The sequence below is a fragment of the Phodopus roborovskii genome, unplaced genomic scaffold (assembly GCF_943737965.1).
Source record: "Phodopus roborovskii unplaced genomic scaffold, PHOROB, whole genome shotgun sequence".
Taxonomy (NCBI): Eukaryota; Metazoa; Chordata; class Mammalia; order Rodentia; family Cricetidae; genus Phodopus; species Phodopus roborovskii.
Genome location: NW_026126480.1, coordinates 25,225,001 through 25,241,966, shown reverse-complemented (window position 1 = coordinate 25,241,966; position 16,966 = coordinate 25,225,001). Strand labels below are relative to the sequence as shown.

General features: G+C 37.8%; 1 protein-coding gene across 1 annotated transcript; it reads right to left on the bottom strand.

The window, feature by feature from the left end:
* Nucleotides 1–2,135: 2,135 nt before the first annotated feature.
* On the bottom strand, nucleotides 2,136–13,839 carry CUNH11orf58 (chromosome unknown C11orf58 homolog). Its single transcript, XM_051192746.1, has 5 exons — nucleotides 13,628–13,839; nucleotides 7,928–8,011; nucleotides 5,628–5,688; nucleotides 4,178–4,287; nucleotides 2,136–3,184 (listed from the first exon to the last, which is right to left on the bottom strand). The coding sequence occupies exons 1-5, from the start codon at nucleotides 13,688–13,690 to the stop codon at nucleotides 2,957–2,959; spliced, it is 546 nt and encodes a 181-aa protein (XP_051048703.1). The 5' UTR covers nucleotides 13,691–13,839; the 3' UTR covers nucleotides 2,136–2,956.
* Between the last annotated feature and the right edge of the window lie 3,127 nt (nucleotides 13,840–16,966).

The window sequence follows — 16,966 nt, the reverse complement described above, 5'->3', positions numbered from 1 at the left end:
TGGATTATTGATCTTTCCAGAATAACCTACTGGCCATGAGTACATCCAGAGATGGTAGGTACCTGGCAGGAAGGAATGATGGTGGAGTCTGCTGTCTCAAAGACCAGCATCCATGACACTGAACTGAAATAGCAACTGAGACTTGCACCACTCAGAAGCAAGATAAATTACTGGCTTCAGTGGATGGAGCTCAAAGCCCTGGGGGTGTAGCTGTAGTGGTGACAAAGCTTCCTGTGTGCTCACACAGGACATGTGAGTTTCACCAAGTCTGACATTTCTGCACCTTCAAGTCTCCCAGATGTTAAATACCTGGAAGGCATACAAATGATGAGAATTTTAATCAAGCGCAGCTGGAACCTTTGTTAAGGGTGAGCCTCTGGGTGCAATCTTGGGGCAGGGACATTTCTGGATAAAGTCGTAGTATGGAAATTCATAAGCTTTCCCCTGAGTATCTTAACTGTACAAAAAATAATTTGTATTCTCTGACTTAAGTTTTCTATTGTATGTACTTAGTGTGCATTCAGGTGTTACAGCATGTGTCAGGTTCAGAGGATAACTGGAAGAGGTTGGTTCTTGACTTTGACCACATGGGTACTGGAAAGCAAACCAGGTCAAAGTCAGGACTGATAAACAATGCAGTTACCCACTGAGCTACCTCACTGGTCCCATTTTCTGAACTTTTTAAAAAAAAAGTTGGGTATAACATGGCATACCAAGTCTTTTATTTTTTTCTTCTAGTTTGTTAAAAGTTCCTTGATACTTATATAAGACAGGCAAGGTGTTTAATGTGGTTTAGGGACTATAGGCTGCAGAGCTTCATGGTCCAATGCTTCAAAAACCTATTAGAACTCTGAATTTTGTTAGTGTTCAGTTGTTATACATGTGTTAGCTTGAAAACCGTATAGTCCTGCGTATTTAATAATGAATTGATGGGAATATTTTAAAAACCCTCCGATATTGTTTGAAGATGAAGCCTCATATATATGCTAGCAAAGTGCTTTCCCAGGCAGCTAGGAGCTCTAGCTTCCCTTATTATGAGATAGTCCTTCTATGCAGTCCAGGCTTTGCACAACTCAAGACAGTCCTTGATTCTGCCTCCTGTAGGATTATAGGCCAGCACTCTGGCATTTCTTACTGTACATGGGTGTTTTGCCTGTATGTGTAGTACTTGTGTGCCTAATGCCTACAGAAGTGACAAGGGGGTGTTGGATTCTCTGGAACTGGAATTAGAGTTATAAGCTACCATGTAGGTTCTGGAATAGAAACCAGATCCTCTGGAAGTACAGAGTGCCCTTAACTTCTGAGCAATCTCTCCAGCCCCTCATCTATTCTTTTTTTAAAAGTTATTTATGGATACAGTGTTTATATTCCATATATGCCTGCAGGCCAGAAGAGGGCACCAGATCTCACTATAGATGGTTGTGAGCCACCATGTTGTTGCTGGGAATTGAACTCAGGACCTCAGGAAGAGTTGCCAGTGCTCTTAACCTCTGAGCCATCTCTCCAACCTACCTCATCTAAAAACATGAATCAGTTTTCGTTTCTACTTAAATTAATTGTAATGTGCAATCCCAGAAGCTGGATTTAAAAATCAGTGTTCAAACTAAAACCAAACTTCTTCAAAGTGTTTTACACACATTGTTGATCAGTAATTTTAAAGTACAGTGTGAGGAATGAAAACAAAAAACCCAAAAAGACTCTTTGGGTAAAAATACAAAACAGTCTATAAACCAGAAATCACCTGCTCCATGCTCAACTTCCCATAATTGAATTTCCAAAAGAGCAGTTTTACAAAGTGTAGCCCATCAGGCACTCACTGTAGTCCAGACGTGTAACAAATCAGTTCTTACACAGGTTGGATTCTCATCTGTAAGCCTATTAAAATTTTGACAATTATTCAATGCTCCACCCACTAACCCATAATACACCTGTGTTAAGACAGGATTCATCTGGTTGTTCTCTGCTTGCTTTGTACAGTGGATTAACACAGGTGCAGGACAGTTAACCTGGTAATGCTTGCTTTCAGCCGCCAGTCTAGGGAAAAGTGTAAGATGAACACATTTTCCAGTTTCTTAACTGGAAAATAAGCCTGGTCCCCATTTACGGACAATGAGGATAAAGGCAGCACAACCAAATATGGGAAACTGCTTTCTCTTTATTTAGACCTTAGGAGGAAAAAAACGAACTTTGGTCACATAGTATCTTAAAAAAAAAAAAAAAAAAAAAAAAAAATCCAGTTTTACATGTCTAAATACACAGGACTAAATGAGCAGAGAAAATCTTCTGAAAAACTAGTCAAATTTTATCAAAACTTTACTATACAATGAAATCAAATTATATAAAGACATTTTGGGTTCACAACCTTCAGAAAGATGTGACAGCTGCACCTCTGCCCACCAGTGTCCTGTGCTTGCTCCTGTGCTACTCTGGTCTGGGAGCGGAGACTTAACAAGCATCATGGACTGTCAACAACGGCTGCAGTGTGGCAGCCTGGCCTGTGGCACATATCCATGACGGACAAGTCTACTTTAACAAAGTGTAATCAAGGGAACATTTCTCATGAACATGTCACAGTATCAGATGAATCATATAAGAGAAAAATAGGAATAAACCTAAAACACAAAGTTGGAAGCTATCACAAGCAAAGTTAAGTGTCCCCCATACTGCATCCGCAGGGGTGAAAAGGTGGTAAGAGGGCTGACGATGCTAATATGAAAGGAAGCTGAGTACAGTATTTATTTCTCATTTTATACAACTCTTGACTCTTTACAAAAATGGTTATAGTCATGCCCGGAAAAGTGTAACCCATGGCATTTGAAAGCAAACACTCTTTGTAGTTATTTAAAAGGGCCTTTTTAAAAATTATAATACAAAGGTCTGTGCTCTATAAGCAGTCCTCCACTGTGCATTATAACAATAAGGCTTACTTTTAATACAAGGACTAAGTATTTAATAGTTATGAGCCGCTGGACTTGACAAACATCATCTTATAATTGCTCTTCGCATCTTTTTTGCTCTTCGGGTCTTCTGCATCATTAGGATGCTCAGCAGCATGGAGTTCTTCTGCAGACTCCTCCTTCTCTGACTCAGAATCACTGTCCGAGTCATCTGGACTCTCAGCATCCGGTGAGTCGTCGTCATCATCATCTCCAGCCACATCCCCTTCCCCATCATGATCTTCTACCTAAAACACCAAACAAAGGCCTGTTAAGAAAAAATAAGCACCACTGGCCAGTACAGAAACTGGGACTGAGACTGATCCTATTTTTGTCTGTCTTAAAAACATCCCACTTAGCTGGACATAGTGGCGCACACCTTTAATACCAGCGCCTGGGGGACAGAGGCAGGTGGGTCTCTGTGTGTTTGAGTTCCAGCTGGGGCTACATAGTGAGATCCTGTCTCAACAAAAACCTGGTCCACTTGATGGCATTAGACCACTATTTTACTAACAGATTAAAATCCCAGGCTGCTGAGGAGAGACTGAGGATAGCTACTTCAGACTTTAAGGAAAACTTCTCAGGGACATTACCCTGTCTTCCTCCCCTAGCTTGAAAATAACTGTATTTTCTCTTCCTAAAACAGCATCTATTAGTAAATTAACACTGCACCAGTCATTACACATCAGCATTTATTACAGAGACCACTCAGAAAACAGCTAAGAAACCTAAGCCAGGATTTTAAACTTACATGAAATATTTTATTTTCTCTTATAAAGTTTTATTCATAGCCATTAAAGACGCACCTAGAGGTTAAGCAGAATTTACACTAAGCCAACATTAGAAAACTCATTTTAGGGCTGGAGAGATGGCTCAGAAGTTAAGAGCACTGCTGCTCTTTTAGAGGTACTGAGTTCATTTCCCAACACCCATATGGTGACTCACAACCACCTGTAATGAGATACGGTGATATAGTGCCCTCTTCTGGCATGCAGGCAGAACACTGCATACACAATAAACAAACAAATAAGGAAAATAATTTTAAATCCTTAAGAACATCATTCTGATTATATAGTGACAGAGATGTGCTTTTAGAGTATTTTAAGTATTTGACAAAAGCTTTCCTGTCTACTCTTGTTTCCCCCTCCTCCCCTTTCTTTATTAGCATTCTTGGCTGCTCTGGCAACCCAAATATCCAAGTAAAACTGATTATGTCCCAGTCAATGAAAACACATTACTACCTCACTGAAGCCAAGTCCACAGTGCCTCCGGTATCGGCCTGATAGTTTACTGTCCATGCTCTGCTGGTACTGAGACTCCAGTTCTTCATTAATTTTCTTGTCTTCTTCCCCTGCGTGTCCATTGTACTTTGGTTATGTTTCAGTCAAATTAACAAAAACATTTGATTACACAAAAAGACCCACAACATAGATGCTATTCTATTCAGGCCTGAGTTCTCTAACTGTGACTAACTTTTGCATTCCCTGGATAGTTTCTATAGCACAGTGTCCACATAATAAGCATAATAACTTTTAGGAGCCAACCTTCTGAATTAAGTCCAATGACCATTCTGAAGGTTCTCTCCAAGTCACCTAAAACCTCTGATAACCAAGAGCATCTGTTTTTGAACAAAGAATGAAAATGTGAGTATCCTGCTTAGACAATTTAAGGTCACCTCAAAGTGGCCTGGTTAATAGTTCTTTTGCTTGTCTTTGCTTACCAGCTAGCAGAAACAAATAAACTAAAAAACACACATTATTTAATGATTTAACATTTTTGTGTTTGTACTTACTTCACACTATTAAAACAGAACACTAAAACCCTAGGAAACCCCACTTAAAACTGATGGTCCCCAACAGTGCACACTTAAGACTTTGGGTGCAGAGACTTAGTGTACAAACATGAAAGCAATTTTAGGTTTCAATTAAAAATATTTGTAGTTTTGGTTATTTTTTTCTTCACAGATCTCTCAATGTTTTTGGCATTTATTATTCAGTGAGCATACCATGTGCTGGATTTTGTTATGGCATTTTCATGCATATATGTCATTTCATTTTGCTACAATTCTCAATTTTAAAAGAAGAAGTGTTAAATGCTAAAATGCTTTTCCATTTTGCAAAGCTGATGCTCTGCCTTATAGAACAATGCAAATCATTCTGAAATAACTAATGTCAAAGCCAGGCGGTGGTGGGGCATGCCTCTAATTCCAGCACTTGGGAGGCAGAGGCAGATGTATCTCTGTGCGTTTGAGGTCAGCCTAGTCTACAAAGCTACACAGAGAAACCCTGTCTTGAAAAAAAAAAAAAATAAATAAATAAAATAGAGAGATCAATTGATTTCTGAAATATACTACATAAGATAGATGGTATAAAGTTAAATAATTCAGTTAAAATTTGTTACATTTAATTTATATTATGCTGTTAATTAATAGCAACCAAGACTAATGTTTACTTTTCAGCAGACTGAATTAAAATCAAATTCATTTTCAGTACTTATTAAAACTATTTTCCCGCATTTTCTTTTCTTTTCTGGTGCTGGGAAGCCAGGGTCCTGCATATGCTAGACTACTGCTTATACCAATAGGATATATTTCCAGTCTCCCTTGAAACGCTTTAATTAACACAACTATGCAAAGAAAAGCATAAAATAATGCAGATTTAGCTCCTGTATTTTAATGTTTTATTTTCTTACCTGTTCGGAAGTGAGATGTTGATTTGTGATCTCCTATAACAAGACGACCAGTGTGTTCTTTCTGTAAGAAGGTGAAAAATGTTTTAAAACTTGAAATTGCTCATTCAATGTAATTCCTGGATGCCCACTACTATGTAGTGAAAACTATCTCAGGCTTCTGGAATATTCTGAAGAGCAAGGCATAAATCAAGATCCTTGTCTTTATGAAATTACATCCTAGCAAGGGTTAGAATTAGAAAGAGGTACACAAATGTAATCAGTAAGTATATTATACTATGCTAGAAGGTAGTGCAATCAAAACAAAATAGAGACTAAGGGAACAAAAAAGTCAAAGGCTAGAGATCAGGCTGGATTTTTTTTTTTTTTTGGAGACAAGGTCTCATTATGTAGACCAGGATGACTCAAACTCACAAGAGATCTGCCTGCTTCTGCCTCCCAAGTGCTAGTGCTAGGTTTAAAGGCAAGAACCACCATGCCCCACCCAGGCTAGAATTTTAAATGAGATAGATTAACGAGAAAATTAACCCAATCCAAGCACTTTCTTTACCGCTGAGTGTCCTCCCACTCTCCACCCCAGTCTTTCTGTGTACTGTCCTGGAACTTGCTCTGTATACCAGGCTGGCCTGCAACCCCACAATCTACCTGCCTTCTAAGGGGTGGGATTAAAAGCGTGTGCTATCAGCATGCCTAGGCCTACTGATTTTCTTAAAAACCTTTCTACCATCTCTTTGTGATGCCGCAAGGATATCTTAGAAAGAAAGCAAAGAAATTATTTATATAGACTGAAAGCAAAATAACAGACTTATTATAATGTACCAAATAACAGAAAATGAAAGTGAGCATCACTTTTTACAATATATTACAATTAACTAGCTAGTTCTTAATCAGATTACAATAAACCCTCAACTTCAACCTATCAAAAACAGACCTTACAATACAAAAATAAAAATAATTTGATTTAAAATTACGATATAACTAGTTTCATTTTGTTAGTTCAGTCCACTCTTTATGGTTCCTACTTCATTTCTGAAAGTAAAGGAAGGATTCAGGGAAAGAGGGAAAGGTTAAATGTGATCCAAAGCAGCATTCAGAAGCACATGTGCAGACTCCTGTATCTCCCCGTGTCTCCCACCTAAGGACACATCCTATGTTTGAGCTCTACCTCCAGCCCTTTAGGCAAAGATCTACAAGATGGTAGAGAGCCCATTTACCATTTACTAGTCACAACATTTTACAGATCTTGTTAGGATGTTTTAGTACTTTCAGAGTTTTCATTCAACAAATTTTATTTGCAGAAGCCAAGAGAAAACTTGTACTAAACTGAAACTCATTAGGAAGCAAGGATTATGGATTCATTGCAAAAATGCTCCCTGAAGGCTCTGTGAGAATCTGACTTCCTCAGTCCCTCTCCACTCAGAACTCTCTGCTCTGGGATCTGGAGAACTTAGCTTGCAGATTTACCTAAATCTATTTCTGGAAAGCTTTATTGTGCAACAAAGACAAAGAGAATTGGCCATCACTATACGTTCTCTCACAGTGATGATTCTGTATTAGTTTTAGTTTCTTAAAATACACAACAGCTCTCAATCCAGGACCCAAGGGTGGTACTAGTATGTAGCAGGTATTCAGTAAATCCTTCTGAAACACACTAGGGTTTCTGGGTACCAAAAAAAAAAAACAAAAAAACAAAAAACAACAACAAAAAAAAAAAAACCCCAAACCAAACCAACAAAAACACACGAACAGACAAAAAACAAAGGGTGGGTTTCATCTTGAGTGCTGAAAAGAAAATGCTCTCCTAATGTTTTAAAATGTAGTTTGTAAAACAAGACTGCTAAGAAAGGGTTTCAAAAAGTGCTTTCTTAGCACCTGTTAACTACACCTTCAATTGAACTGGGATGTACTACAAAACACAACATTTCTAAAATTAGACCTCTTGCAGCTACTTTTAAGGGCTATGAAATACAGACTTCTGACTTTGGGCAGAAGTTTCTATAAAATAACATGCTTAGAAATGCCTTCTATGAAAAACACCAGGTAACAAGCAATTAGGTGAGTCTACACAAATCCAATTTTCTTCATACAGTCTCTAATCACACAGCTGAAGGTGCAGAAAAGCCCAGAACTGGCTCAAAAATAGTATAAACTCCAAGTGTTTGGTTAGGCTAGTGTATTTCCCAAAGTCAAAAATAAACCAAACAAAAGAAAATATAACCTGAGGTGCTCCATTCTCCTCACTTAACTCCTACAAACATGGCATTGTTTTTAAAAAGATACAACCATAAACATATAATGCTTACCTTTCCTGCACCCATAAGTCTCAAGAACTTTTGTTTTCTCTCTTCATTGCCTAAGTCCGCTGCTTCCCAATTGCTAGATCCAAGCTGCAAGAGATTATTTATTTTGTGTTTTTGCATTTACATATATCAAAATACTTAAAGTCCATCTGTAATTCCAGTTTTTCTTCTGTCAGTTTTAACTAACTGGGACTTGTGGCTCTTAGGAAGTTAACCAAGATATCACACTTGAATGAATTCAGCTAGGCACCCCTCTCTTACCTCATGGCAGAACCTTTTGTTACAGAACAGCTCTGTCTATAAAGTCTGCAAATGTCAGAATCACATGGAGTGCTCACATATTACTGTATACACACTTCTTCAAAGTCTTTGGGTCCTGGGCTCCAGGATGCAAATTGTGACACCCACTGTGATGCACTTTGAAACCCACTGCCTTAGATTAAGCCTTGAAAAGTACTAGAGCACCTAGTACTAAAAGATACTGTTAACCAGAGCTTTAAAAATTCTGGGTTTTGGGTTTGGGCTAGTGAGTTGGCTCAATGGGAAAAGTTGTTTGCATTCAAGCCTGACAACCTAGGCTGGGGTTCACAAGGAGGAAGGAACCAACTCCCACGAGTTGTCCTCTGACCTTCATGTATGTGACATTGGAATGATGCTGAGTGTACATGTATGCACCCACCCCCACACACAAATAAAATGTAATAAAAAAAATCTACTTTGCTGATATTCTAAGAGACAGCATGTCATCATCTTTCAGGGTGTTTATTTTTTAGAATCAAATATTTATTAGAATCAAAATGTTGTAATTTTTATCCTTTCTTAGAGATCCTCCAAAGAACAAGAAGAAATTTTACTTTTAAGAAGACTAAGAAAATACTCCTAGCACTAGGGAGACAGAGGTAGGCAGATATTTGAGTTGAGTTTCAGGACAGCTAGGGCTACATAGAGAAGAAACCCTGTCTCAAAAAAATAAAAAGCGGACAAAAAGACTAAAAATCACTGTATTTTGCAAAAATCATTGTATCTTCCAAGTTACAATGGGTTCACTGGATTGTTTTGTCAATGTAAGTACTATAGAATCCTAGTAACTGTATTTTTCTCTTCATTTTGAAACAAATATAAGACTTCGTTATACTTTACCAATCACTTCCAGTCATACTCAATAGGACTAAAAGGAAACAGTGAAATATTTTTGTACTATATTGTGTTAAAATGTCAAGTCATCATGGCTCTGTTGTGCAGAATAATTTTCCACTCAAAAAGAAAACAGAAGGCATTGCAGAATCAAGATTTAAAAAAAAGAGGGCCACAGAGTTGGCTCACTGGTTAAGAACAATGGATACTTTTCTAGGGACCTGGGTTTGATTCCCAGCACTCACATGGCTGTTCACAACTGTCTGTTAACTCCAGTTCCAGTAAATTGACACCCTCTTCTGGCCTGTATGGGCACCAGTCACACACATGGTGCACAGACACATATGTAGGCAAAATGTACCCCCACACAAAAACTAACAAACAACAACAATAATAAAGAATGTAAAATAGCATGTAGTATAGAATTATAGGCTAAAAATGAAGATGAAGCTACATACGAATAACTCAGACTGACTCTTCATATTATAAAGTAGGTGAATTCTTTTCCAGCCAATGAAGCAATGTGAGACAAAAATAAGAACAAAAGAATATGGTACCCTCATCCAGAAAGCCACTCAACGGGAAGGGCTCCGTTTTGCAGTAAGAGTTTCATTTTGCAAGAAGAGCTGGGGCCATCTCATTTTTCTAAATGGATGCTTGACTTTTACTTCATCATTTATTATATGTGAGCAACATTTACTTGGTTTGTAATGGGCAAAGGCTGAAGGCAGGTGTGGATACAAAGGTGACTAAAAGAAAAAGATGATACAGAAATGAAGACATTCATTGGATTGATCATTCTAACTAAATTTATAATAAAAAATGAAAATGTTTTTACAATTATGGAGCAAAGGTGAAAAACCTCCAAAACAAATTGGTAAGTAGTTTTCAAAGAATCCAAGTATTACATTTTGACTATGAAAATGCGAGTAGAGGTAATGATAAATCTAAAACCTATTAGAAATGAATAAATAATCTTTAATCATATGTTCTAGTCCAGATATGACACCAATGAGCAAACAGGTGTATCCACAAGACACTAACTCTCTGGGTTTACAGAGACTGTTAAAATCAGAAACCATAGAGTAAAAGTTTGGATTTGTTATTGTTAAATTTATGTTAAAATTCCTAGTAGTCACTGATATTTTCCTCTTCTCTGAAAATTACAATATGTAAAGAATTTTTAAAATTCCAAGTAAAATTTTATTTAAAATAAAAATATAAAAAATGTTTAAAACAATGAGAAATACTCATCCTTGGCATATGAGAGTTAAAAGCATTTGCACCATGTCAGACCCTCTTGTACTATTTGGTGGAGATTATATGATCTCATAATTCTGGCTGCCTAAGTTATAAATCTCTATTCCTTTCCATGTGACTTCAGAGACCTTTTTATAGGTCAATTAGTCTTAAGCATTTCTAGCTCAATACAATAATAAAGTACCACTACTCCCTCAATTCTTATTCTCACTAAACCACTTGCTCAGTGAGCCAATAATGACATTTAACTTAGTTTTAATTCCTTATTTACCAAGAGTTTCCAGAAGTCTATTTTACACCTGGTGTAGTGGTGCATGCCTATGATCATGAGATGAAGGCTTGGTGCTACACAGAAAATGTAATACCAGCCTCAGCTACACAGTAGACTTATGTCAAAAATCCCAAGGGCTGGGGATCACTTGCTTAGCATGTTTGAGGTCCTGTGTCTGATTACTAGCACCAAAAACCAAACCAACACCAGCAGCAAAAGGAACAGTCTCAATAATACACTAAGAGTCGCACACATGTTAAGAATCTATTCTGAAACCGTGAAAAGCTCTGTCTCCAAAGTTCTTCTGAATGCCAACACAAAACAAATTATTCATTTGACCTCACAAGGTAACTGACAGTCAGCGGTAGGTGCACTCAAACTATTGTGTACATTTGTGTAAGTATGCACGAAATAGGTGAATCACCTATCTATACTCTGACCTTAACCTTAAGATAGCTTATGAATATGCAAATATTCCCAAATCCAACAAACTCTGAAATCCAAACCACCCCTGGTTCTCAGCCTAAGGGGTACTCAACCTGCAATGTTCTTTACCTTACAAGGAACCTTCCACTCCCATTCCCTCTAGAGCTTCTCACAGCAGTTCAACAAGCAACCCAACAGACAAATAATAAAGGAAACCAAGCAAGCTGCTCCCACAGCTTTGGCCACAACTTCTGCCTATTTCACAGCATACTGCATGGGACCAAATTATGTAGTGTTCTATGAGTCACATTTGCAAAACTGTGAAAAGGGAAAACTACAATATCTAGAACCTAACTTTTCCAATTTCCCCTTCGATTACAAGAACATATTTAGGCTGTGGTTGTAGCTTATACATAAGGCCCAGGTTTCAATGACCAACACACACACATCCCAAGAACATAGCAGCAAACATCCTGACAATGTGTTATCTGAGTTACCCTATCTTTTACAATCTCTAATCTTAAATTTTTAAAAACATATATTGTTTTTGGTTCTTCCTTTCCAAGAACAGCAAGCACAATTCAAAAATGCTACATTCTGAAACACACTGCCTGACAGTGCTGTGATTCTTTACCTCCCAGACTGATATAACAAACCAAATGAAATCCTAACAAACTCTTTTCACTATTCCTTACTGTAGACTGCAATCAACTCTACTCCTCACATACATATCCCACTGACTACACTTGAGATTACTTCTATCTGGTCCTTTTCCTAGCATTGTATTCCCTTGTATCTACTTCCAGTATCTTTTTTTAAAGTGTTTTGTTGCCCTCAATTATACATGAAGCCATTGAATCACAGTAACTTATATCTTTTACATTAAGTGGATACTAACACATTTTTTGTTGATTTTCTACAATTTCCAGGTGTATTTTGAAAATACAGATAAAAAAAACAAAAAACAAACAAACAAACAAACAAAAAGAACCAAAAACCAAGGAAGATAACATCTAATTAGCAGTAAAAATAATAAACATATATAAAGAAGACTGACATAAGAAAACCAGTAATAAGGGACAAGTTATTGTATAATACCATAACATTAATAATACAATCATCTTTTTATGATAGTATTATAGGCAAAGTGTCAAGTCCCAACCTTGAAATGCAACTATAATCACCTTTAAAGACAACATAATTTATAAAATTGAAAATGGACCAAAGCTCATCTACTTTAAATTGATTTCATCAAAGACCTTTTGTTAAACTTCGAATGTCAACTAGATTTTTTCCAATCTAGCTAGAAGTTGTTTTATTTCTGAGTCTGTCAAAGCAGGTATTTGACATCCCAGCAATCCAGTTAGTATCAGGAGGAAAACAATGCAACAGCTCTTTTAGTTCTATTTTAAAGTCTAGATCACTAAAAACCTAGAGAAATTCCTTACAAATGCAGAAAGATTGTTTTAACAATGTAAGATCTAAATTCCAGTAGCAGGGAGGATAGAGGCATGGATAAATTTCAGTAGATTTAGTAGAACCAGTCATTCCCCCAACTTTTTATTGACTACTAATCTTCCTTACAGGGTTAAAATTTATTTAAATGCTCTTACTATTCTGGTCGTCACCTCATCTTTCAGTCAAGAAGGGTGGCTCAGTATTCTCTCATTAACTACAAGATCGTTCAGGGAACCTTTTACGGATCACAAAGGACATATGAAAGACACTAAATTGCACTAAAAATTATAATTCTGAAGCTGACACTGTATTAATAAGTTAAATGAGACCAGCTAACATCTATCTCAAAGATGATTTCCTCATATGGCCTCCCCACTAATTTCCCCATCAGTGTTCCCAAAGATTTCATTATAGGAGGGCCTAATTTTAAGTGTACAAGTTACCTGAAGTTTCCATGACACTATGCTAGAGCTAAGATAAATATAACATTAACATCATATTCGTTAATCTTTCAATTCCCAGTGTCTGGCACTGCAGTCATATTTAACAGGTTATAAGGAGCAGTTTATTATTTAAACTAATAAGCTGAAGACATGAGAGTAAAGGCAGAAAGGTATCTGACATCAAAATGGGCTTCTAGGTCTCACTGCCTCTGACCTCACCATTATTCCATTACCAAATTGTCTATCACAATCTTCGGTTTAATACCGGTCTCTGTTTATTATGACTGGCGCAGATAAGGGTAGCAATTACCAGGATACTGTAAAAAAAAAAAAAAAAAAATTTACGCAGGCCGGAAAATTCGTCCAAATGTGATCAAACACTTCGCCATTGTCAGACAGCATTTTAAACCTAAAACAGGAGTATGACATATCTATCCTGGAAAGCCTAAGAAAAGGAGCTTCACCAGCTCCCCAAAACACAGAGACATCTGGATTAAGCTCTTTTCCTTTTCCTTCCTTCTCAGGGTTTCCTTCCTCGACCCCCTTCCCTCGCTTTCCTACACTGGTCTCTTCAAACCCTCATAACCTAGTAAGAAAAAGGAGACATACTCTCGTTTGCGCCCCCTCCCCTCCAGGTACCTCGGGCTCTTCCTACTTCATCCACCCATCCCGGCCTTTAGTAGGCCTCAACCCTCATCCATTGTTATTTACATCGTCGTCGGGGGAGGCTGAACGCTTCACCCCGTGCGGGTGAGACTCCCGGGCAGCACTCATCGTGGTTGGGATCCCGAAGGTGATAGGCCGAACACACTCGCAGTTCTCCTCAATCGCGACACCAGCAGCCCTCACTCAGCCACCGGCCCAAGCAGCGCCACTCCAGAACGCAGAGCCCTCCGGGCCTTCTCCGCCACAGTCGTCACTGCAGCGGCCGCTCGCCGCCCCGGAGCACTCCGGGAGTTGTAGTTTCTCGGACTCTCTCTTTACTGGCTCGATTAAGCCGTCTTTAGTGGCTTAAACTACAATTCCCAGGAGGCCGAGCGACACCTCTCGCGCGGCGTGGCGGGAGTGCCCTCAGAGGATACGCTTTCTTCGGCGGCGTGTAAAGGGAGCGTTCCCGCGGATGAGTATGGTGGTCATCTTTGGTGAAGAACTTCGGTGCCACGGAAAGGCCTAGAGTGGGTCATTACCCTTTTTCAATGAGATTCTACCCTGTTGGTAAACACGCCCTTCATCGTTAAGCACATAGATTTAAATGTAATGTTTGAGACTTAATGAATACGAGTTCCTCGGCCCAAGACAAAAACCTTTTAAAAAATGGCTTCTTTACCCACCCAAAAGTGTGGTCTCCAGTGCTCGCTCGAGATGTCTAGACGATTATGATTAATTTCTTGCTGTTTTCTAGTGTTCACTGAAATGAGTTCAGTGTAATGCAGATGACTGGTTAATTGGCTGTTTCTTATACTTTGGCCCACCTGAGGGAGTTGTACAACGCTTTCTATGGGGCTTAGTGTGAAGTAGGTAGGAGTGACCCGTTCTTCCCCGTATTGAGTATTTGAGACTTCACCGACTGAAGTCTGCCTCTGCCAGAAAATCCTGTATTCCCCTCCCCCCCCCCCTTTGGTGGAGGTGAATTTCACAAAAAATAACCTCTTTAAAGTTACAATACAATTAGGAACATTCACAGTCTTTACCTGTCACCTCAGTCTAGTTCCAAGACACCCCCTCTTAGGATAGATAATTCAATGTTCTTCCCATTTGCAAGCCCGTTTCCATTTCCTGCCTCCCCATTTCCCTTTTCCCAGCCAGAGAAACGACTAAGCTTCTCCTAAAATCTTGTAGTTCAATGTTCAGTTATTGAAAATGAACTTGTTCTGTAGATCAGGCTGACCTCAAACTCAGAGATCCTACAGCCCCTGTCTCCTGAGTGCTGGGATTAAAGGTGTGCATCACCACTGCCCAGCAAAAAGATGATTTTAAAAATAAAAAAAAAATATCTAGTATAAATCTCCATCCTGGGTGGCATGTGAAACAAACTTAACTGTCAGCTTCTGTATTCAACAAATATTCTAGTTTAACTGCTTGTATACAAATACTACTTTCCTAAATTTCAGATAAAGCTGAACCATTGATGGCATTTTGCCCAAGGTAAGGCATACCATAATGTAAACACAGTACCTGGGATATGGTAAAGGAAGATTAGAAATTCAAGATCATTCTCTCCTACATAGTGTGTTGGATGGGTCAGCCTGGGTTGCAGTAGAAACCTCTTAAAAAACCTAAATAAACAAAACAACAACCCTCCCACACCAAAATTTAAAACTATGCACACTGAAAGACAGCCTTTTAATTGCTGCAGTCATAGATCCAAATTCTGTGCCTTTATTTTTGAAACACAATAGCTTTTAAGTAAATTATCTAGAAATCTATTTGGAGCTATGTTTAATAAGCATAGCCAAGCAAAACACAGATTAGTCTGTTATTTCTATGTTAAAATAAACCGCAATAAAGGAACAAACCTATGATGAGGAAATACATTTTTAGAAGTGGTTTCTTAGTCAATAGAATTAAAATATTTTACTTACTAACTTCATAAAGATGACTAGTTTTTATAAATGCAATTATAATGGAATTACATAAAGTTACATTAAGGTGATTATGATCCACTTCAAATAGATTTGACAAATTGAAATAAACACATTTTAGAACTCTTAGCCATGTTGCTGACAAAATAAGATGGCTCAATAGCTACTTGAAGACTAATTCTAGGATTAAAAAAAAGATTATCAATAAGGTTAGTAGCTACTAAATAATTTTAACTTTGCTAATAAAGTCCAGAGAACTTCAAAGAGTTAGTAACATGTCTTTTATTCACCAGATTTGAGGCACATCTGGATGGCCATGTCTTCAGATTATAAAATCTGAAGCAATTCAAACCTCAGAATAGCATACAGACTATATCATTAGAACATACTTGACTCAGTTCATGTTCAGAAAACTAGATGTGAAGATGAAATTGTATAGTAGTAGAAATAAATGACACAGAGACTCAACAATACTCTTCCTTGTTAACAAAGAATCTCAGTCATCAGTGGAGCTATGAGACGCCTTCTTTAGTACTGAGACCATTACAGCTCCATTTTTTTTTTTTTTGTTTGTGTTTTCTAGCAAGATGCCACGGAAGTGTTGTTAGTGAATGTCTTACATTTGTACTATCTCATATATTCTCTGATAATCCTTGAGTGTCTACACATTAAGGAAGTTCTACTAAACACTTTAAGTGGCTTCATAAAGGACATATTTTCTGCATTCAAGGAATTTAAATTTTAACTGTAACAGTTTAAGTTTCAGTTTACCAATATATCAAATACATCAGGACTATTTGCCAAAGACAGAAATGAGCAAAAATGATTAATTACTGAATTACAGTCCGGGGAGTGCTGGATGTCTAGGGGCTAAACCTCTAAGGATTATTTTATTCTAAATGAATGCACACTTTTATTATTTAGCAACATCTAGCTCTTCAGATACATTTTTAGTAGTGAAAGCATTCATAATTCTTTCTCTTGTCTTTTTATCTTTTGCTGATGCTTGAAAATAAGATCTTACTAGCCCAGGTTGGCCTGAAATTCCATGTAGCCCAGTGTGTTCTTGAACTCACGATTTTCGCGTCTCAGCCTCCCAAGTGCTGGCATTACAGATGTGTGTAGCATCACCTGGATTTTAGTTTTTAAAGATATTCATCATGTTATCTACATTATCACAATCAGTAACCATCAGTAACCAACTATGCAATAGTATACCAGAACTTTTTACACTTATCTAACTTTAACATAGTACTTTTCACCAGCTTGTCCCCATTCTTCTCTTTTCTTAGTTTTTTTCCCTCTGGTAAACACTCTCAACTTCCATGAGGTCAATTTTTAAATAATCTATGCGTGAGTAAATCACTCAGAACTTGTCTTTCTGTTTCTGCTTTATTTCACTCACTGCTCTCCAGTTCCATGCATAATGGCACTCATGACAGGATTCCATTCCTTTGTAAGGCTGAAT

Coding starts and splice junctions, on each gene's coding strand:
- CUNH11orf58 (XM_051192746.1), bottom strand. CDS start 13,690: ATGAGTGCTGCCCGGGAGTCTCACCCGCACGGGGTGAAGCGTTCAGCC. Junction 8,012..13,627: donor CAGCCTCCCCCGACGACGAT/GTAAATAACAAT, acceptor AATCTCTTGCAG/CTTGGATCTAGCAATTGGGA. Junction 5,689..7,927: donor GACTTATGGGTGCAGGAAAG/GTAAGCATTATA, acceptor ACCTTCTTACAG/AAAGAACACACTGGTCGTCT.